Source organism: Rhinopithecus bieti, unplaced genomic scaffold, assembly GCF_001698545.2.
Source record: "Rhinopithecus bieti isolate Rb0 unplaced genomic scaffold, ASM169854v2 scaffold_6513, whole genome shotgun sequence".
Lineage (NCBI taxonomy): Eukaryota > Metazoa > Chordata > Mammalia > Primates > Cercopithecidae > Rhinopithecus > Rhinopithecus bieti.
Window position 1 is genome coordinate 1,005,412 of NW_016805931.1, and position 22,810 is coordinate 1,028,221.

Genomic DNA, 22,810 nt, shown 5'->3' on the forward strand with positions numbered 1-22,810 from the left:
TTTTTTTTTTTTTTTTACAATTTATATTTAGCAATATAGGTTGTAAAAATATAAAAGTATAAAATATAAGTTGTAAAAAACTTTATGCCTGCTTGTTGAGAGGAAAATTCGTATTTGTTTAGCAATAAATATAAGTTGTAAAAAACTCTGTGTGTTGTAAAAAACTCTGTGCCTGCTTAATTGGACAAAACTCAGTCCCCAAGTCTGCCCCGCACCTCACCACACCAGTTTGAGTTGATTTAGACACCCTAATGTACTACAAGTGGATTGGAATGACATGGTCTCTTCCAAGAAGGAACTTATATTCAAGTCAAGGAGAAAGACAATAATAATAACAATTAAAAGTGAACATTTTATTTAATAAATAGATGTTATGGTAAGTTCTGTTACATAAGTAAACTGGGTGCCATTGTACAGTATAATGCTTTGAGGGTACTACTTTAAATCAAAAAGTCAGAAAAGGATACTGAAGTAGTTTAGATGAGAGATGATAACCACTAAACTTCATTAGTGACAGTGGGGAACAGATAAATGAGCATTCAACGTATAAGATATGAGCATTTTCAAGATAGAGAAAATCGAGGTAGAATTGACAGATTTTACTACCTGAATGTGGGGAGTGATGGATATTGAGGAGTAAAGAATAGGATTCCCAGGTTTGGGGCTTGCACAAGTCTATGAATGGTAGTATCCTTCATTGAGATTGAGAATAAAGAGGGAAAACAGATTGGGAAGAGAGGTTGAGAGGATGAATTCAGCTTTGGAAATGCTGAGTGAAGAGCAGCTGTAAAACTGATTGTAGGTATCTAGTGGGCTGCTGGGTGGCAAGATGTGGAACTCTACATTTGAGAGTTACCAACATCGCAAGGGGTCATTGTAGCTTTCTTTAGGGAACTGAGATAGCTACTCTTATTTGCCCAGTAAAAATTTCCCTTTCTTCTGATAGTAGACCCTTCTCCCTTGGTCTTAGCCAGACCTCGTTATTCTATGTCATCCTCCCATATGGGGAACATGACTCAAAAGGCAAATCAGAGTCTTTCGCTAGAGTTGGTCTGTAGACAGGAAGAGAAAGAAAATCTCTTCCTGGAGTTGCTTATTTGTTCACCAGATGGCTAAACTAGAGGAACGTGATTCTGGAGCTGATGGTAGTCATCATTTTCACTGCAGCATAAAGAGAACCTGTCTTTAGAACAAAGACATCTCTGCTCAATGCATGGAGATAGAGTAACTAGACCAGTGGCACTAAGTCTAGAACTGAGGTCTTGGTTCCTACAACTCTGATCTTCATTCTGTATTCTTTCAAGATAAATCTCCTTTACTGTTTGTTTGTTTTTTTTTCTTAAAGTGAGTTGAATAAGGTTTGTTACTGTTTGGGAGAAACTCTCAAAGCATGTTTTTCCTCTGCTCTCACGCTACCATGACAACAATCATCAACACAGAAAAAGTCTTCTGTGACCAAATGTGTGAGGGTTTCTCCCCACCACCAAGCAAGCAATGAATTCTGCAGCGGACACCAACTGGGAGTCCTCCAATCAATTCTGATACTGGAGATAGCAACAGATTCCACAGGCTGAGGACTCAATGCCCAAGATTGCCCCCAACCTCACCATACCAGTTGCAAGTCAAGGCCTCTGGAACTTCTGGTGGACTAGCTTCAAGTTGGGGTTCCCGTGACCCCCTCTCTGGGTTCAATTAATTTACTGGAGTGGCTTACAGAACTCAAAGAAACACTTACTTATATGTACTGTTTTATCATGAAGGATATTACAAAGGATACAAATGAAGACATGTATAGGGTGAGGTATAGGGGAAGGGGCATGGAGCTTCAATGCACCGCCTGGGTGCACCACCCTCCAGGAACCTCCACATGTGCAGGTATCCAGGAGCTCTATGATCCCTCTCATTTTGGGTTTTTATGGAGGCTTCATTGCATAGGCATGATTGACAACTGTGTAGAAATGTGATTAGACAAGAAAATATGATTTAAAACCAGCAAGGCTTGTCTTTTCAGACTTTTCTTAGCCTCTCTGTGTTGTATTCCTTCCTCTCAGGTGTGGGGTAGGGCGCTTTCTGGATTAAGGATCTTTTGACCCACAATCAGTTTATAGTCTTGCCTTGGGCAGGTAAAAGGAGGACGGGAGAAAGAAAGAGAGATTCTATTTCCTAAGGTCTTAAGTGCCCCAACATTATAACAAGGACTATGGGAGATAGAGGTCAGGAACCATGGACAAAAAACCAGTATATATCATAACATCATAGCCACTAAAACTTTGTTTTTGTTTGTTTGAGACAGAGTCTCACTCTGTCGCCCAGGCTGGAGTGCAGTGGCATGATCACAGCTCACTGCAGCCTCTACCTCCCAGGTGCAAGAGCTCCTCCCTACTCAGCTTCCTGACTAGCTGGGATTACGGGTGTCCACCACCACAACTGCCTAATTTTAAATTTTTTGTAGAGATGAGGTCTCCCTATGTTGCTTAGGCTGGTCTCCAACTCCTAACCTCAAGTGACCCTCTCATCTCAGCCTACAAAAGTGCTGGGATTACTGCAGGTGCCATCGTAGCCAGAGGCCCTAAAACATTTTTGATTAATACACATGTGCACTGAGAGAAGATAAAATCACTCAAGACAAAAAAAGGATGGGGCCAGGAATTGAGAACAAATTCCAAAAAAACCCCAACATTTAAGGACTAGGTAGAGATTCCCTGTATCTATCACTTATAGATGTTGCCTTATCTGTGTTATCACAGATATCACTTATCTGTGTTGCCCAGGCTGGCCTCAAACTCCTGAGCTCAAGGGATCCTCTGGCCTCAGCTTCCTAATTAGCTGAGACGATAGGTGTGTACTACTGTGCCTGGCAACTCAGTATGTATTTCTTTTTTTTTTTTTTTTTTTTACGATTTTTACAAATATTGTTTATTTTAATGAAGCTGGTACAGACAATGTCCATTTAAAACCCATATCCCAGGCCAAAAAGTACAAATAAAATCAAAAAGAGCAGTGTTCTGTTGTATTCATTTCTGCATGTATAGCTTTATTAATTGCTAATGAAAATTAGAACTTTTCTGGGAATCTTCTGACAAGATTTTTTTTTTTTTTTTTGGTGGAAAGAAAAAAATATGGAACGCTCCACGAATTGCGGTCATCCTTGCGCAGAGCCATGCTAATCTTCTCTGTATCGGGCCAATTTAGAGAGGCTGGCCGAGCGAGGCACAAACAAGATTTTTTAAAAATCTTAAATGCCTTTTCTTCGGTCGAAAGCCATCTTTGATTAGTCATTACTCTCACCTTATCTGTCATCTTGACTTTCAACCTGATATTCCTCTTCTTTTGGTTCAGACCCGCAAATTTTTTAAAAGTAGCTTCAAGTTAAAGAAAGGTCATTTTCCACAGTTCAGTTCTCTGAAAAACTTCCATCTCCCACTGAAAGTTCACGTCCAGGAGTGAAGCAATCACATGCTAGAACATCAGGGGCCAATTGGAAAGTCATTATGAACACTGATTGGTCGATCTTATTACCGCCACAAGCTGCAAAATGCAATGTCCTGAAAAGGTGGCCTCTCTGATGCACACGTAATTTTTAAAAAGGAGGAGGGTAATATGAATGGGACTGAGGGCTTGATCACCAAAAATCAGCACGATGAAAACAAACAATAATGAATAATGAGCACTAAATTCACAATTCCAGAGTTCAAAGAGATGGGTGCCAGTTTTCAATTCCGTTTTTGAACACCACTATAAAAGAACTATTTTTAAAACTAAAAAAGGATTGAGGAAAAGAAAAAAAATAAAAAGAATATCATAAACTGTTTGAATAACCCCCCGTTTGTTCCTGATAAACTTCAATCACATCTTCTTCCTCCATCCCCAGTTCTTTTGGAGTATGATTATCAGCAATTCTCTGACCCTCAAAGAGAAACCTGAGTGAATTCATTGGAACGCCCTGTCTTTGACAGTATGATTCTTTGAGTTTCTTGAGATGTGTTGTCATTTTCACTTTGAAGTGAATCTCACTGCTATCCTGTCCAATGACTTTGAGTTTAATATATTCACCTTCCTTCTTATCCCCCAAGTCCTCAGTTGAAGGTTTTGCCTCCTGGTCAGACATGATGACGGTGGCTTCACCCAGGGGTCTCCGCACAGCAGCGGCCTTGGGTAGGCAGAACCTCCCTCAGTATGTATTTCTAAAAGATAAAGACTCTTTTAAGGCCGGGTGCAGTGGCTCATGCCTATAATCCCAGCACTTTGGGAGGCTGAGGCAGATAGATCCCTTGAGTCCAGGAGTTCAAGAAGAGGCTGGGCAACATGAAGAAACCCTGTTTCTACAAAAAATACAAAAACTAGCTGGGCATGTTGGTGTATACCTGTAGTCCCAGCTACTTGAGAGGCTGAGATGGGAGGATCACCTGAGTCCAGGGAGGTTGAGGCTGCAGTGAGATTGCACTATTGCAGTCCAGCCTGGGTGACAGAGTGAGACCCTGTCTCAAAACAACAACAAAAGACTCATCTAAAAAATTATAACCACAATATAATTATCATACTAAAACATTAATATTTAGTATCATGAATTTACAAATTCTTGAATTGTACTGTAATTTAATTCAGTTGGTTTGAGTCAGGATCCAAACAAGATTCACACATTGCAATTAGTTATGTTTCTTACATCCCCTTTAGTCCTAAGTTAACCACCTCTTTTTTACCTTTACATTTTTTTTTCAAAGAAACTGAAGTATTTTTTCCAGTAAAATTTCTTGTAGTCTAGATTTTGCTGATTATATCCCTGCAATGTTATTTAACATTCTGTATTCCCTCTAATTGCTGTAGGCTGGTAGTTAAGTCTGGATAGTTGAACAATTGATAATATTCATACTTAATTTTTTAAAATCAAGCCTTTATAGATAGTGTTTTGTACTTCTATTGTAACACTTTGGGAAGCACACGATTTCTGGAGGTCTTTCTTTTGTGAGATTAAAGCTGTTCAGTGGGCTCAAATGTTGTCTATAACAAAGTTCCTCATCTGCTTTTCACCTAATCGTTTCAGCAGCCATTGATGATCATCCACTAGATCAGAAGTTCATGGCACCTTTAGTGTCTGAATAATTTTTTCTCAGTTCCCATAGGTCAAAAGAAGTACCTAACATTTCTGTTTATTAAGTAGTTAGGGTCAAACAAATTAATATTAGGTTGGTGCAAAAGTAATTATGGTTTTTGCTATTACTTTTAACATATGTATTTATGTCCTAGTAACTTGGTAGTGACTTTAACATATACACATAAATTGAAAGAAAGAATAATACTTTAATTTCATCCTTAAATAACCACATTCGCTTACTAATGGGATGTTTATACCTCTTGGGTACCTCATAATTTCTGAAACCTTGAAATCAGGTGGGACACCACTATCCTCATTTCCTGTTTGTAACTGGATTCTGCACAACGCTTTCTTGAGACCATATCTACCACTGAAAACCTGACTGCAAAGATAGGTTAGTCAAAAGAATGTAATTTGCTCTAATGTTGAAACTTTGAATTACCTCAAGCTGGTAGTTCACATGGCTTCTGACAGATGTCACTGTTGTTTCCTCAGAAATTTAAAATACCCTGTGATGTCCCTGTGAGTTTGTAATAGTGCCCTCACAGTTTGGGCACTGGAGGTCATTGGCCATTCTTCTCCTGGACTAGAGCAAGGATTGGCAAACTTTTTCTGTAAACAGCCCAGTGATAAATATTTTAGGCCCAATAGCCATGTGGTCTCTGTCATAACTACTAAATTCTGCCTTTATGGTGTGAATGCAACCAGTATCGACAATATGTAAACAACTAGGGTGACGGCTGCCATGATTTGAATGCGTGTTACCTCCAAAATTCAGTGGGGCCTTTTTAGGAAGTGATGCTTATGAGAGCTATGCTCTCACGAATGTAGTAGGGCATTTATAAAAGGGCTTGAGAGAGTAGGTTTGCTCTCTTTACTCTTCTGCCATGTGAGGACACAGTGTTCTTCCCCTCCAGAGGATGCAGCAACGCGTTGCCATCTTGGAACTGGAAACTGAGCCCTCACCAGACACTGATCCTGCTGGTGCCTTAATCTTGGACTCCCAGCCTCTAGAACTGTGAGAAGTAAGTTTATGTTCTTTATAAATTACCCAGTCTCAGGTATTTTTGTTATAATAAGCACAAACGGGCCAACACAACTGTATTCCAGTTTATTTACAGCCACAGGTGTTGGGCTAGGTTTGTCCTGAGGACCTTGGTTTCCCAATCCCTGGCCTAGAAAATAGAGAGGAATTTTTCGTTTATTAGCTGGAATTCTTCTAAGGAGAAGAATTTTCCCTCAACAGTTTGATTACTCCAAGATGAAGTGTGCTTAGGAAATGTAGTATAAACATTTGATTCTTTCTTTTTTGGGGGGTGGTGGGGGGACGGAGTCTCGCTCTGTTTCCCAGACTGGAGTGCAGTGGCACAATCTTAGCTCACTTGCAACCACCGCCTCCTGGGTTCAAATGATTCTTCTGCCTCAGCTTCCCGAGTAGCTGGGACTACAGGTGCATGCCACCACACCCAGCTAATTTTGTATTTTAGTAGAGACGGGATTTCAGCATATTGGCCAGGCTGGTCTTGAACTCCTGACCTTGTAATCCACCTGCCTCAGTCTCCCAAAGTGCTGGGATTACAGGCATGAGCAACTGCACCTGGCCGCTTCTTTCTTTTTACTAGTTTTCAAGATTGGTTGATTCCCTAGCATCCAGCAAAGGTGGCCAATAAGGTATTTGGGTTTTGACTTGGACTATTTTTTGCATCGTTAATGATGAAGTCATAAAATTTTAAAATATCTTTGATATGTTTTTGTCATTTGAAAATATTTTCTTTAATTTGAAATAACTTCAAACTTGTAAAAATTTTTGCAAAGATAGCACAAAGAATTCCCATATACTTTTCACCCAGAGTTACCCATTGTTATCATTTTGCCATATTTGTTTTATTATTCTCTCCCTTCTTCACCCCTCCTGGCTTTCTCTCTCTCTCTCTCTCTCATACAGTTTTTCCTAAACCACTTGAGATTAAGTTGCAGACAATATGCCTCTGCCCTTAAATTCTTCGGTGTATATTTCCTAAAAACAAGGATGTTCACAGTACAGTTATTACAATTAGATCATTTTTATTGACACAGTGCTCTTATTTAATCTATAAACCTAATTCAAATTTCACCAATTGTTCCAATAGTGTCCTTTATAGCATTCTTTTTTTCTCATCCAGCATCCAACCCAGGATTAATCATGCATTTAGTCTTCATGTCTCTTTAGGCTCCTTTAATCTGAATTAATTCCTTAGCCTTTCTTTGTCTTTCATGACATTGACATTTTTGAAGAGTATAGGCTATTTGGTAGAATGTCCCTTAATTAGAATCTATCGCAAGTTTCCTCATGATGAGGTTCAAGTTAAACATTTCTGGCAGAAATAGCACATGAGTATTACAGTGTCTTTCTTACTGCATTACATCTGGAGGCATATGATGCGTATTGATCATCATTGATAGCTAGTCTCCAAGTTCTTCAGTGAACTATGTCCCCAGTTTTCATGGCCTTATGTTGTTGCCTCTCCTGGAATCTGGACTGGCCCAATGACTTTCTTTTAACTAATCGAATGTGGCAGATGTGATCGTTTTTTCTTCTACTAGATCTGAAGAAGCCTTGCAGCTTCTGCCTTGGTCTCTTGGAATTTTGTCCTTGCAATGTTTGCTTGGTTGGAATGCTCACTCTGGGGGTAAGCCACCAACATAAGAAGTCTGACTGAGACCACCAACTGTGAGGAAGCTCAAGCTAGCCACTTGGAGAGAGAGAGATGCCTGGCCAGCACCCAACTGTTCCAGGTATCCCAGCCACCAGATAGCTCAAGAAAGAAGCCATCTTGAATGTTAAATAAATTGATATCAAACTTTAAGATGAATCAAGTCCCAGCCAACATCTGATGTAATTCCATGACAGATCCCAACTGAGCCCCCTCAATCAACAGAACCAAGAAAGTTAATAATAGTTTTAAGCCACCAAATTTTGGAGTAGTTTGTTATGCAGCAGTAGATCACCAGAACAGTACTACTAACTTTGGTCACTTGGTTAAGATAGTATCTTCCAGGTTTCTCCACTGTACAGTTATTATTTTTTCTTTATAATTGGTAACTAATTCATGGGGAGACACTATATAAGACCTTATTAATGTCCTTTTTTCATCAAACTTTCAGCTGCTAGTTTTAGTAAGCCAGAATCAAATATTAGTATGATAGTTGCAAAATGGTAACTAAAAAGCTCCTCTATTAGTTCTTCTACATTTGTTAGCTAGCATTCTACTGTAAGAAAGAGATTTGCTGGCCGGGAAATCCCTTTGCACCTGGCCTAGCACACGTTCTTATCCTTTGCTGGTTCCCTCTTTTCTTTCCATTTTATTAATTTTGGTTTATCCTTCTAATAAAAATGAGCAAATATGTCTTTGTAGATATAAGCTAGCATACTGGACACACTACTCTGGTTTTTTTCCAATAATATATCCTGGCAATCACTCCATAGCAGTGTATAGAGATAATCCTCTTTTCTTTTAATAATGGCAAAGTGTTCCATTGGTAGATGTTTTGCCCTGCTATTGAGGAAGTTTTTGGTTGTTTTCAGCCTTTAGCTTTTGGTTCTGCAGTGAATAACTTTGTGTAAAATCCTTTTGTATTTTTTGCCAGTGTATCTCTGAGATAACTTCCAGATGGAAGTTTGCTGGATCAAAGGGTAAATGCATGTGTAATTTTGCTAGATATTGTCAAATTTCCTTCCCTCAGGGTTATGCCATGGTGCATTCCCAAGAGTAATGTGAGTGCCTATTACTTTACAGCTTTCTAACAGAGTGCATTATCAAACATTTGCCATTCGAATAGGTGAAAAATTGTTTCTCAGTATAGTTTTCATTTGCATTGCTCTTAAAACGAAGTTGAGATTTTCTTTATTTATTTAAGGACTATTTGCTTTTCTTCTTCTGTGAACTCTTTGTTTATATCTCTTGCCCATTTTCTTGAGATCTGTTAATCTTTTCTTTTTTACTTTTAGAAGCTCTCTCCATATTATAGATCTTAATCTTTTACTGGATGTATGTTGAAATATATATTTCTCCAGCTTATCATTTGTCTTTTGGCTTTCTTATAGTTATTTTTTGCTATGAAGTTTTATTTTTTAACCTTTACTTAGTCATATTACATACAATTATTCCTTCAGGATTTTAAATCATAGGTAGAAAAGTTTTTGCAAGTACAGAAGAGTTCATCAGTGTTTTCTTCTAGTTTTGCATAGTATTTTGTTCTTATATGTGAATTTCTTACTCTGTATAATGTGAGAAACAGGTCAGATTTTGTCTTTTTCCATATGGCTATCTAGTTACATATAGAGTATTTTCATAAAGAAGTGGTCAACGGTGTCACTGACTGCTAAGAGGTCCCCTAGGTTAAAAACTGAAAACTGCTGGTAGGGTAACAAGGAGGTCAATGTGACCTTGCCAGTAGCAATTTCAATAAAGCAATGAGACAGAAGTCAGATTACAGTGGATTGAGGATTGAAAGGTGAGGAAGTAGAAGGAACAAGTGTAGATAACTCCTTGTGAGGTCCTAAATTGATAGTCTTTTTGTTAGGCACTCTATAAAAGTTTCAGAACTCCAAAAGACAGATTTCAGGCAAAGAAGTTTTCCAATAAAACCTCTGTATCAGTCAGGGACCAATCAGGCAAGTAGAAACAATTCTAAGTATTTTAAATAGAGGGAATTTAACCTTTGTGAGAATTGGAATGATGCCGCATATGAGTAGATGCAGCTGTGCAGGTGCCCGGCTTGTTCAGTAGAGAGCAGGCAGGGAGGGTTCAGCTATTTCTTGCCTTTTGGTTTGGTGCCTTTTTGCAGGATACAAGCTCCATATCTGTATCTGATGACCCTGGTTATCCCCATTTTACAGAGAAAGATTAAATAATTTGCCCAAGGTCATATGGCTAATAAATGAACAATCAGAGATTACCAATGTTGAATTCACAGCCAGTTGCTGGTGACTTTCCTCCTATTTGAAAGCTGTAATCCTTCAGTCTTGAGAGAGGCAGACAAAAAGAGATTCATTCCTGGCCAAGGTTCATGGACAGGGTCTGGTCACTACTTCTCCTCCTAGGGTACTATGCTTTCCTAGTGACTCTTCACTAAATTCCATAGTTCACTGGTAAACTACTGTTCTGTGACAAAGGGCCAATAAGACCCCTTAGTCTAAGGAAGTATTGTCCAAGGTAACCTGACACAGTATTTGACTTTTATCCTTCACTTACTTTAAGCTCTCATTAAACACACTGATAACAGAGTTTAGGTGCCACAGATTGTGTTATGTCATCTAGGAAGGCTGGTTGATTGCAAACAGGACCTCTCAGGAACACTAGTTAAGCTCAAACAAGACTGATTTCTAAACCAGAATTTCAATGTATTAATTCATAATAAGGAGCAAGTAAGGCTTGTATGTCTTATTTATGGCACCTCCTTTCCCAGTATCCAATCACTAGGGAAGTTGAGTGATTAGTCAAGAAGTTGCTAGGTAAGCATGGAATCAGAACAGGTGCTGATGAAATATCTTTACTCATAATAGAGAACACTTCTCTAGTGGCCAGCCCCCAGATTTAGAGTCTTTTAAATTTGCACCAGTGTTTCCCAAGCTTCAGTCATTTGAATACCACCTTCATGATTTTACCATTTTTGTATTTTTAGTAGAGACAGGGTTTCACCGTGTTAGCCAGGACAGTCTCGATATCCTGACCTCGTGATCCACCCACCTCAGCCTCCCAACGTGCTGGGATTACATGCGTGAACCACTGCGCCCGGCCCTTAGTTTTCTTAATTTAATAAGTTTTAAAAACAAAACATTTACTTTAGCTTCAGTCTAAGCAATTATATTTCTGAAATCATATTTGCAGTGCTAGTTTTCTAACACATATTACAATAAATATAGGCCGGGCACGGTGGCTCAAGCCTGTAATCCCAGTACTTTGGGAGGCCCGAGATGGGCAAGATACGAGGTCAGGAGATCGGAGACTCCTGCGCGGGGCTAACACGGTGAAACTCCCGTACGACTGAAAAATACAAAAACCCATAGCCGGGCGGGTAGCGGGCGCCTGTCGTCCCAGCTACTCCAGGAGTTCCGCAGGAAATGCCTAAACCGGAGGCGCAGCTTGCAGCTGAGCTGAGATCCCGCCACTGCACTCCGCACGCCTGCGGAGACAGAGCCACTCTGTCTCAAAAAAAAAAAAAAAAAAAAAAAAAAAAAATATATATATATATATACTATATATAAACATTAAAATCAACTATCAAAGAAAATGTCCATGAATGTTTATAACTGCAGTGGTAGTATTACCACCTTAGTAAATGTTGCCCTAGCCATTACGGAAAAATAAAATACAAGAAGTTTCTTCTGAACCTGGTGGTATGCTGAACACCCTCTCTCCTGTTGAATTCTTCCTCAGGTGTGTACTAGCATCATTGTATCCATCCCTTCCCATTTGTGTATTTTACAGGGCTCCAACCTTAACAGTATTATCTATTTTTAATTTTTTTAGATGGGTCTCGCTCTGTTGCCCAGGCTGAGTGGCAGTGGTGGCAATCTGGCTCACTGCAACCTATGCCCCGGGTTTCAAGTGATTCTCGAATGCTCAGCCTCCCAATTGCCAGGATTACCAGATTGACCGCCAGCACGCCCAGCTAATTTTTGTATTTTTAGTAGAGCACAGGGTTTCATCATGGTTGGCGCAGGCTGGTTCTTGACTCCTGACCTCAAGTGATCCACCCACGCTCAGCCTGCCCAAATGCTAGATTATAGGTAGTGACCACAGTTGCCGCGGCCTCCAACCTACTGTATTTCATATTTTATCTTTAGTAATTTGTGATTTTTGCATAGTAATGAGATTCTCAAATTATTTGTGTACCTAATTTCTTGAATATTTCTAACTATTCTCAAATATTTATAGTTAACCTAAGAATGAACGTATACTCTATCCATTTGAGGGTGATCATTTTGGCCTACTGGTTGGAATTAAAATAATTTTAACAGTGTGACATGGCACTAGCCACAATCAATCAATGAAATCATTATTGAATAAGATGAAGTAATGCTGAAAAAGATAAAAAGACTAAAAGATCAGTTTCTTTATTTGTATTAACTTTGAGAATTTAGTTGTTTCAAAAGTGTGAAGGGTCTTAACTACAAACTTTGATTAAACTGAGACTTCATTTGAGGAAATTTGGTCTGCTTGAATCAATCCTTCTAATTATGGGATTTAGAGATTTGGAGGAACTGTATACAATAAAGTGTTTTTCACCCTGAGCTTTTCAGGTTAATCATTAGACACAGCAGTCTTAAGATTTTAAATTCCAGTTGCCACTGCCATTCTTTCCACTAGAACATGTTCCTTGAGATAATGGGCCAATTTTACTTAACACCTAGCTGCGTACCCTGTGTACAGTAGGTGCCTTTAAGCTTATTTTGCACCTAAGTGAATTCCTACCCTTTTCTTATGTTACAACCAGACATCACTAACACTAACTTAAGATCCATAAGGGGGAATCAGAAAAATAGAATATTAGCTTCACTTTCTTGAACACACAATGAAGAAGCAAATCTTTCAAAACTATCTTTTTTCACTATTCATGGGTCAATATTTAAATTATAATTTATTTTATCCACTGCTTATTTATGCTATTGAACTTCATTTCTCATCAGATTCCCACTTTTTCTTAACCAAGGATTCCTCTCACCAACATTATACATGCCAGACTTTTTCATTAGGAGTCATTATTGCAAGTACCTGAGAGCACAAGAATCTGTACTCTCCAAGTGAGTGAACAAGCATGAGAATGTCGCTGCTTTTTAAAAAAGTCTTCATTTAGAAAATTTGCCCAAGTTTTTCCATACTTGAAAAAAAAACCTAGTTGTCATTCTCTCATACAGTGATTTTATATCTTGCTTTTTCTGCTTAGTAAAGTTTTCCCATAAGAATTAAAAATTTTGTAAGTAACAATCTCTAATTGAATGGAATTAAAATACCTTAGAGGACCCGAATACAAATTCAGTAACCGTTGAAAGATTGTTGCTCTCCTCCCACCATGCCTCGAGGTATGTGATGTGAAAATTTGGTTTAAAAATGAAATTATTTAAATGAATTATATCGAACTGTATTTTGGTTTGACCTTTTGTTAAATATAATTTTTTTTTTTTTTTTTTTTTTTTTTTTTTTTTTTTTTGCCTAGTCTCGTCTCGCGATCTCGCTCACTGCAACTCCCGCCTCTCCGGGTTTGAACAAGTGATTCTCCTGCTCAGCCTCCCAAGTAGCTGGGACTGAGGGCGCTTGGCACCACGCCGGACAATTTTTTGGTATTCTTTAGTAGAGACAGTGTTGCACCGTGGTAGCCAGGATGTCTTGATCTCCTGACCTCTGTGATCCACACCGCCTCCGCCCTCCCCAAAGTGCTGGGATTACAGTGCGTGAGCCACCTGTGCCCAGCCTAAGATATAATCTTTTTTTTTTTTTTTTTTTTTTTTTTTGAGATGGAGTCTTGCTCATCACCCAGGCTGGAGTGCAGTGCGTGATCTTGGCTCACTGCAAGCTCCGCTCCCTGGTTCACGCCATTCTCCTGTCTCAGCCTCCAAGTAGCTTGGACTACAGGCCCGCCTTGCCAACGCGCCGGCTAAATTTTTTGTAATTTTTAGCAGAGACGGGGTTCACCGTCTTAGCCAGGATTGTCTCAAGTCCCTGGACCTCTTAGTTATCCACGCCGCCTTGCCTCCCCAAAGTGCTGGGATTACAGGCGTGAGCCACCGCGCCCGGCCTAAATATAATCTTTTAAGGTTGGGTGTGGCAGCTTATGGCTGTAATCCCAGCACTTTGGGAGGCTGAGGCAGAAGGCTCACTTGAGGCCAGGAATTGGAGACCAACCTGGGCAACACAGAGAGACTCTTTCTCTACAAATTTTTTTTTTTTTTAATTAGCTGGGCATGGTGGCACGCCCCTGTAGTCCCAGCTATTTGGGAGGCTGAGGTGGGAGGATCACTTGAGCACAGGAGGTTGAGGTTGCGGTAAGCTGTGATCATGCCAGTGCACTCCCCTCTGGGTGACAGAGTGAGACCTTGTCTCAAAAATAAATAAATAAATAAATAAATTCATTTTAATCACCTTGAGAATAATCTGACAAAGTTTATTGCTAACTAGATAAATCCTGACATACTTGGTGGTAATGGTTCTAGAGATAAAAAGTATAGAGATAAAAAGTATGAACCAAGCCTGAGCCTATTAAGTGCTTCATCCTTTATGTACCAGTATCCAACTGTGTTGCTATTTATGTTCCTGAATGAGATAGGAATTTCTTCAAAGATTCAGAGAAGGGAAAATGACAGAAACAACAACAAAAATGAGAACTACACCTTTTTTTTTCTTGAGACGGAGTCTTGCTCTGTCACCTAGGCTGGAGTGCAGTGGCACGATCTCGGCTCACTGCAAGCTCCGCCTCCCGGGTTCATGCCATTCTCCTGCCTCAGCCTCCCGAGTAGCTGGGACTACAGGCGCCCGCCACCACGCCTGGCTAATTTTTTATATTTTTAGTAGAGATGGGGTTTCGCCGTGTTAGTCAGGATGGTCTCCATCGCCTGACCTCGTGATCTGCCTGCCTCAGCCTCCCAAAGTGCTGGATTACAGGCATGAGCCATCGCGCCCGGCCTCTGAGAACTACACTTTTAAAACAGCCCATGGTCACGCTTTTTGAAGGGCTGGGGAAAATACTGAGGGATTTTACCTGCTTTGGGGTTGGGGGCTGGGGACAAAACAAGAAAATCTGATTTAAGGCAGCATGAAGTATCAAAATAACCCTTGGCCACTTTGGCTAATGCCCGAAGGAATGTAAACAGGTGGACCACAAATCCAAGCCTTGATGAATGACCTATGCTAGCACAAATTTCCTCCCTTCTTCTGGAGCAGAGCCTGTTTCCTTCCAAAGTGGTGGACCCCTCCAACTCTTACAGGCTTTTCTTTTTTCTCTCTCACTCCATCGCCCAAGTAGAGAGCAATGGCATGATCTCTGCTCATTGCAACCTCTGCCTCCCAGGTTCAAGCGATTCTCCTGCCTCAGCCTCCTGAGTAACTGGGACTACAGGCGCCCGCCACCACACCCGGCTATTTGTAATTTTAGTAGAGACGGGGTTTCGCCATTTTGGCCAGGCTGGTCTCGAACTCATAGCCTCATGTGATCTGCCCGCCTCGGCCTCCCAAAGTGCTGGGATTACAGGCGTGAGCCACCATGCCCAGCCGAGTCTAACTTTCTTTACAACTTCCTGGGGTACCAGCTGGACGGAGTCTCATCCCTGCCCCCCTTACTAGAAGGAAAAGGGAATGCACCTCGTCCATGGGCCTCAGCTCCACTTTGAGGCACCTGGAATCCCCGGATGTGAAGCGAGCCTCTGAAATGCAGAACCCGAGGGGCCAACTGCCCAGGGACTGCGATGGGTAAAATGGGAGAGAGCACCGAAGAGGCCGAGTAGGGAGGGCATTATCCCTTTCCCCTTTTACTATCATTTTTTGTTAGAAAAAAGGCAGGTGGACATCTTTAGCTTGTGGAGCTTGCACAAGGAAAATCCAGAGCGTCTCCAGAATAAGGACCCCACCAGAGAACGTGGACACGAGTGGGCCCTCCGCCAGCCTTGTACCCGCAGGCCCAAAAGACCATTTGGCGAGGAGGCCAGAGCGTCGCCATAGGTACCCGAACGCTAGCGTTTAGGGAATGCGCAGGCTAGAAGTGGAGGCGGGACGCCACTGGACATCTGAGCGATGATTTGCTGGTGGCGCTAGGCACCAGCCAATCGTCAACAGACGCCATTTGTTGTTGGAGCACGCACCTGACGCAGTGGGCGTCTTGCACGTGCAGCCGTTTAAGCCGCGTGGGCGCCTGCGAGGACTTGGGAGAGGAAACAGCGGGGAGGTGAGTGAGCTGCCTTTCTGCGGGAACTGGCCTGAATTCGGTCGTACGGCCTCCCCAGTAACCGGTCTTTGGTCAAAGAGTGGATGGGGTAGGCGGGGTTTCGAAGCCGTCCTTCGGAGTCTTTCTGCCTCAGGGTCTCAAGAGTCTTATGGGTGCCCAAAGTCTGGGCTTGCGGCCTGCAGAGGAGGCAAAGGGGCCTTCTTCCCGGCCTCTACACTGCGTTTTGTCTGAACAGACATGGTCCTAGTACCATTTGTGTACAAACCCTTCTAGTTGAAGCTGGTTGTCCTTTGTCGGCAGGATTTGGGCGACCCTACCCTTCTTCCCTTCCCCACTAAAATCCAAGGCCTCCCTCTTCACCCAATTGCCACCTCCCCGCCAACTCCCTTACCCCTGCCCCCGCGCACACCAGAAACACCCCAAAGCAAACATCCTGTCCACCTTAGATGTTAATCTTGGGAAGGGAGAAATCTTAAGTAGTTTCTGAAAAAATTTTCCTCTCCCTTAATATTCAGTAAGTCGTTTGGGGACTCTTTGAGGGAGGAGATAAATTCTATGAACAGATTTTTGGGAAAAGCCTAAGTCTCGCTGGGGACATGGTGATTGCTAGAATGACTAGGTAAGAGGTTCAACTAGTTTTTAAAGATAAAAAAGGAGATAAATGCCACCTTTAGATAAGAAGAGACCTAATTCCTTCTTTGGAAAAAGCTTCTGGGGTATCAGCACCTAGTTGGGTAGTTTCGAGAGGTGTATGTGAAACAATGAGTTTATACTTTTAAAGTTATGATTCTGATCTGAGTCCAAATATGCATTTTTTTTTTTTCTGAATAGAACTTGAAGCCACCATGGGAGATGAAGATTGGGAAGCAGAAATCAACCCTCATATGTCTTCCTATGTTCCCATATTTGAGAAGGTAATAACATTTAAAGTTGAGTTAAGTGCTATGGATTTTATCAAAGTTGAAAATCACTGTGGTGAGAGTTCTAAATTATACAGTCTGTGCCAGTGTTTATCTCCATGTGATTGTTATTAACTATTATATGGGGAGTAAGAGGCAAGCTACGCCTCGTATAGGATACAATAGCTTGAGGCAATTTGATAATTAAAAACTAAAATAGATGTAACAATATTAATGACCTAATTTAAATCTCAATGATTTAGGACTTCTTCAGGTGAAAGCAAACTTGGACAAATGTGGTTGGTATCAGTGAAAGACCCTTGTATGGAAAATTGAAAACAATAATTACGTTTTGGGAGATATTTTGAATTCTGAAAATTGATTTTGTGCAAGGAGGGCTCTCAGAATAAATAATACTAGGCTGATTGAGTTGGTAACGTCAGTTTTTATGAATCTTCAGATCTTTTTTCTTAATGGCATTTGGGGAGTTACGTTGTAATTTAGCAGGGGACAGTGGGGTAAACTTTTTGGGCTTCAGTTCTGACTTGGAAATTGGCTTTAAAAAGATTAATAAAGGTACTTTAAAAGATAAGAGATTATTTTGCATGAGTTACTTACTTGATGATGTCTCTACAAGTTGATTTTTTTTTTCCCCCTTCAGAATTTCCAGTTTGAGTGTATGTCAGTTCTGACACTTTGATTTCAAGTTTTGCCTTAGTGGAAGTTCTTATTTTAGACAAAAATATAAAATATGCAATCTTTTGTCTTAGTTGAATTTGATCTATATGTGATGTTTATATTAAAATACCCAAAATGCTAATATAAATTTATCATGTTTCTTGTCTTGGAACTTTTTTAAAGAAATAACATATTACCTTTTTTTTTTAATTTTTAAAAATTTTTGTAGAGATGAAGTCTCACTGTATTGCCCAGGCTGGTCTCCAACTCCTGAGTTCAGGCAAAATTCTCAAAGTGTTGGGATTACAGGCGCGAGCCATTGCACCTGGACTATGTTATCTTTTTATAGTTCTCTTCTCATCATAAAAATATTATAGTTTTGGGAAAAGAGGAGAAAGTCACCTACAAATCTTGCCCACTAGACAAGCACTCCTGTTAAATTTTTTAGTCAAGTTTCTTCTGTTTTTTCCAGACATTTTTTGTTTTTGGTACAGAGTCTTGCTCTGTCACCCAGGCTGGAGTGCAGTCGTGCAATCTGGGCTCACTGCCGCCTCTGCCTTCTGGGTTCAAGAGATTCTCCTGCCTCAGCCTTGCTCAGCTGAGACTACAGGCGCATGCCACCATGCTCAGCTAATTTTTATATTTTTAGTAGAGATGGGGTTTCACCATGTTGGCCAGCCTGGTCTTGAACTCCTGATCTCAGGTGATTCACTCACCTCAGCCTTCCAAAGTGCTGGGATTACAGACGTGAGCCACCATGCCTGGCCGAAACATGTTTTATATAGTTTTGATGATAGTATATAACAGTAATTTTTTTTCTTTTTTTTTTTTTGAGATGGAGTTTCACTCTGTTGCCCAGGCTGGAGTGCAGTGGTGCCATCTCGGCTTGCTGTAACTTCTGCCTCCCAGGTTCAAGCGATTCTTCTGGCTCAGCCTCCCAAGTAGCTGGGACTACAGGTGTGTACCACCACACCCAGCTAATTTTTTTTTTTTTTTTTTTTTGTATTTTTAGTAGACGCAGGGTTTCACTATATTGGCCAGGCTGGTCTCAAACTCTTGACCTCAGGTGATCCTCCCACTTTGGCCTCCCAAAGTGCCGGGATTACAGGCATGGGCCACCACATCCAGCCATATGATAGTAACTTTTGAATCCATCTTTTTTCACACCTCAGCACTAACTATTCCGTATTACAACTTCTGTAGGAATTTCAGTGGTGTTAACTTCTCACTCTGGTATTGTCATTAATGTTTACATCTTATTTGTTTTAATTTGGTAATTTTTTTCAAAAATGGAATTACTTGTTCAGAGGACAGTTTTTATAGTTCTTTTACCTCCTTGTTCTCAATAGATTTGTTATAATACAAAGTTTAATTCACAGATACATACTTTATTCCCCCTGGTTTTAATAGCCAGGGGGAATAAAGTTTTGTCTTCATGAAGTGTTTTAGCAGCACGCTGCACTGTAGCATGTTGTGCATATTTATTGCATTGGGTTTCTGAAATTAAGGATGACTGTCAAATCTTTCAGATTTACCTTTTTGGGATTTTTATGCTATTCAATAACATAGTTTCTTCACATTGGGAAGACTAAATTGAATATGTTGACAAGTCTACCTTATGATGCTTAATACATTTGTGTTGGGTGAATTTGTAGTATATCTTTTGCATTTGTCTGCGAACTTAACACCTGGTGTTGTGCTGGTTGTGCCATTAGTTCTTGGGCTTAGTTGACTCAAAAGAACATGGTGCATTCAGGATCTTTATTTGCCTTCCTAGGTTGAATAAAAAGTGCAGAGATGGGCACGTGCAGTGGCTCATGCCTGTAATCCCAGCACTTTGGGAGGCTGAGACAGCCAGATCACTTGAGGCCAGGAGTTCAAGACCAGCCGGGCCAATGCAGCAAAACCCCTTCTCTACTAAAAATACAAAAAATTAGCTGGGCGTGGTGGCATGCGCCAGTAGCCTCAGCTACTCAGGAGGCTGAGGCAGGAGAATCGCTTGAAATCGGAAGGTAGAGATTGCAGTGAGCTGAGACTGGGTAGCTGCACTCCAGCCTAGGCAATGGAGCAAGACTCTGTCTCAAAAAAAAAAAAAAAAAAATGCAGAAACTAGAGATGAATACCTTACATCTTTATGTAGAAGAAATCTACAGTCTTTTATTCCATTTCTTTTAAATATACCATTTTGATTTGTTTTTCTAACTGAATTTGGTTTTCAAGAAAAAGCTGGCCTTCTCTTTTAAATTTATAGCGGTTTTGTCTGTGATGATCCTTTTCTGAGTGCTTCTCAGGAACTTTATTTGGAGACTTAATATTGACATACGCTTATATAATTTTGAAATAATATGTCATTGTTCTAGTAGAACTGATAGAATTTTAGGTAGAACTTCTCAATTCTAGATTTTAAAGTGATTGTACCACCTGGGGATAGAATAGCGAAAGATGTGAAGTTAAGAAAGATTCGATAATCTGGCAATTATATAGTCCAGAAAGCTCAACAGTTAGGCATTTGCGCATTGCTTGCAGACTTATTGGGGTGAGTGTTAGAATGGATGGGTATGGTGAGTGTATTAGATAATTCCGTTGCTTACTTACTAGCTGTAAGGCTTCTTGTTAACTGACCATGAAAGTAAGCCAGTATAGTGATCACTTCTGTCAGATCTATTTGCCATTTTTGTGGCACATTTCAGAAGGCAAAATCTCTTGTGGTTAAAGTGGAAACAGTAATTGAGTAATTAGACCATCCACAATTGTAATTTTATTAAGCAGCAGTAGCAATGTTAGTAATAATTGTTGAGATTAGAAAATAAACGTATTATGATATGCCAAAATTGAAAATAAGAATACTGGTGAAAAAAATGTGTTCATCAAAATGCCCTTTTTATTTGTAGCTGCATATGAGAACCCTTATGTGTTAAACATTTGAAATATCTAAATTGGTGCATTTGGGTGGTTTGAGAGATAATAATGGTTTACAGCTAAGTATTTTAAGAGGTAAGCTAATGACAAGACCTATGATTCATTCAGCATATCTTTGAGTTCTAGTAGGTGATGGAGAGATAGTGGTGAACATAAGGTATTTGCTGTTACATTGTATTTTACTGGAGAAGACAGAATAAGCCTGTTTGAGAACCAAATAATTATAGTGAAAAGTACTATAAAAATTAGAGAAATGTGTGTGTGAGACTGGTGTGGGATGGATTTAGTTGGAGAGGGAAGGCTTCTCTGAGACAGTGACTCATGAGCCTGAGACTTAAAGGAGTCCCAGCAGGACATCATGTGCAAAGGTTCTCAAGGAACCTTTGAGAAGGAGGAGGGAACAACCTTGGGGTATTAGGGCAATAAGAAGGCCATTGTATTAATTTTCTGTGGCTGCTATAACAAATTAACACAAACTGGGTAACTTAAAGCAACATAAATTTATTCTTATAGTTCTGGAAGCCTGAAGTTAAAAATCAAGGTGTCAGCAGGGTTGCCCTTTCTCTGGAGGTTCTTGGACAGAATCTTTGCTTCTTCTAGCTTCTAGTGGCTATAGGCATTCCTTGGCTTGTGGCTGCGTATCTCTTGGCTCTCTCTTCACATTGCCGCCTCCTTTGTGGGTCTTTGTGTTATCTCCCTCTACCTCTCTGTTATAAGGACACTTGTGATGGCAATTAGGACTCATGCTGATAATCCAGGGTAATCTCATCTCAAAATCTTTTAACTTAATTTCATCTGCTGTGACCCCTTTTCTCCTTTTTCTCCTTTCTTTCTTTCTTTTTTTTTTTTTTTTTTTGAAAAGAGACAGTTTCTGTCACCCAGGCTGGAGTGCAGTGGTGCAAATCTCGGCTCTCTGCAACCTCCACCTCCTGGGTTCAAGCGATTCTCCTGCCTCAGTCTCCTGAGTCGCTGGGATTACAGGCGCCCGCCACCATGCCTGGTTAATTTTTGTATTTTTAGTAGAGATGGGATTACACCATGTTGGACAGCCTGGTCTTGAACTCCTGACTTCAGGTGATCTGGTTGCCTCGGCCTCCCAAAGTTTTGGAATTACAGGTGTGAGCCACCGCGCCCAGCTGCTTAAGGTTTTTCATGATAAAATTCTGTTGGAAATTATTTTTGATGTCTTTTTTCAAAATTCATCTTGGAATTTGTAAGTTGGATGTATGTGGGATATTAAGTTCCATAGCTTGAAGAGTAACAATAAGTGTTTCAGTTCTTTAGTGTAAGAGTGTTTTCTAACACTTGTAAAACCAGTCTTTTTTTTGTTTTTGTTTTTTTGGCTCTATTCACTCTAGTACGTTGAGCATTGCAAACAAGAAAAAAGTCTTCAGATTTTGAATATAAAATATTGAATAATTGTTCTTGTTTTAATGTCTGTGGTAGTAATAAACTGGAACTTTTTTTTTTTTTTTACTGTAGCAATTACCAAAACCCCAAGGCATTTCAAGTATGTTGTTGTCTTTGTGCTCTTCATGATGACTCAGAAAAATGTTTGGACGACTCTTGAGCTTTTTTAAAGTAGTTTTAAAAGTCAGTGTCTTTGTGAAAGAAATTGTAGCAAATAGATGTTACCTAAAGATGCCTACCTTGGTGCATTCTCTCTAGGTTTGGGATTTAGTTAAAAGAACTTATTTGAAGGAACATTTTAACTGTTGTAATATAGTCAGTTGATTAAGAGATCATCTGTAGATTTCCTTTCATTCTGAAATTATTAAATTCTGATTGTCATGTGCAAGAATTTCAGAGCTCTATTCTGAACTTTTGCCATAATTAAAGGAAGTTTATGTGAGAAGGAGTAAAGCTGTGGATTGACACCCTAAGAGTTAGAAGTGAGAAAAAAATTTACTCAAATTGTCCTTAATCTAGAGCTGTCCGGAGAAATGTTGGAAGTTTCCAAAATTAACCTGCATTCAGCTATTGATTTTATAACAAGTTGAATTTTCTAAATCCAGCAGTAATTCGACCACTGCTAATGTAATGCTTGTGTGTTAATAGTAAATAATTTTCTTTAGCCTAAAGTAGGGAAAGTGGAACAGTTAGTATTTCAGAGCAAAGACAGTCTTCAGCTACTGCTGTGGCAAATTTGATTAAAATTAACCATGAATATTCTGATGCTAATAGCTGAGGATATACCTTTTCATTGTAGTTGTAGTGCAGTGGCAGGTTGCATATATAAATTGTTTTCAGTCCATAAGTGAATGTACTTTACAGTGAATTTTTTTTTTTTTTTTTTTTTTTTTTT

The 22,810-nt window shown here is 40.0% G+C and overlaps 2 protein-coding genes across 8 annotated transcripts in view; one reads left to right on the forward strand and one right to left on the reverse strand.

Moving 5' to 3' along the window:
* Window positions 1–3,798: 3,798 nt before the first annotated feature.
* On the reverse strand, window positions 3,799–4,169 carry LOC108530986 (small ubiquitin-related modifier 1). Its single transcript, XM_017874200.1, has one exon. It carries the CDS (start codon window positions 4,106–4,108, stop codon window positions 3,800–3,802), a length of 309 nt encoding a protein of 102 aa, XP_017729689.1. The 5' UTR covers window positions 4,109–4,169; the 3' UTR covers window position 3,799.
* An 11,735-nt stretch (window positions 4,170–15,904) lies between these two features.
* DDX4 (DEAD-box helicase 4) overlaps window positions 15,905–22,810 on the forward strand; it is a 78,666-nt gene continuing 71,760 nt past the window's right edge. For 5 of the 7 annotated variants that reach the window (XM_017874201.1, XM_017874205.1, XM_017874202.1 and 2 more), the window contains exons 1-2: window positions 15,906–16,009; window positions 16,841–16,923. In XM_017874201.1, the coding sequence (XP_017729690.1) occupies window positions 16,855–16,923 (69 nt within the window). In that variant the 5' untranslated portion in view covers window positions 15,906–16,009; window positions 16,841–16,854. Of the gene's footprint in view, window positions 16,010–16,840; window positions 16,924–22,810 lie in introns of all 7 variants that reach the window. The other 2 variants (XM_017874207.1, XM_017874203.1) reach the window with 1 other exon arrangement.

Excerpts from the sequence above, each read along its gene's own strand:
- LOC108530986 (XM_017874200.1), bottom strand. The coding sequence starts at position 4,108 with ATGTCTGACCAGGAGGCAAAACCTTCAACTGAGGACTTGGGGGATAAG.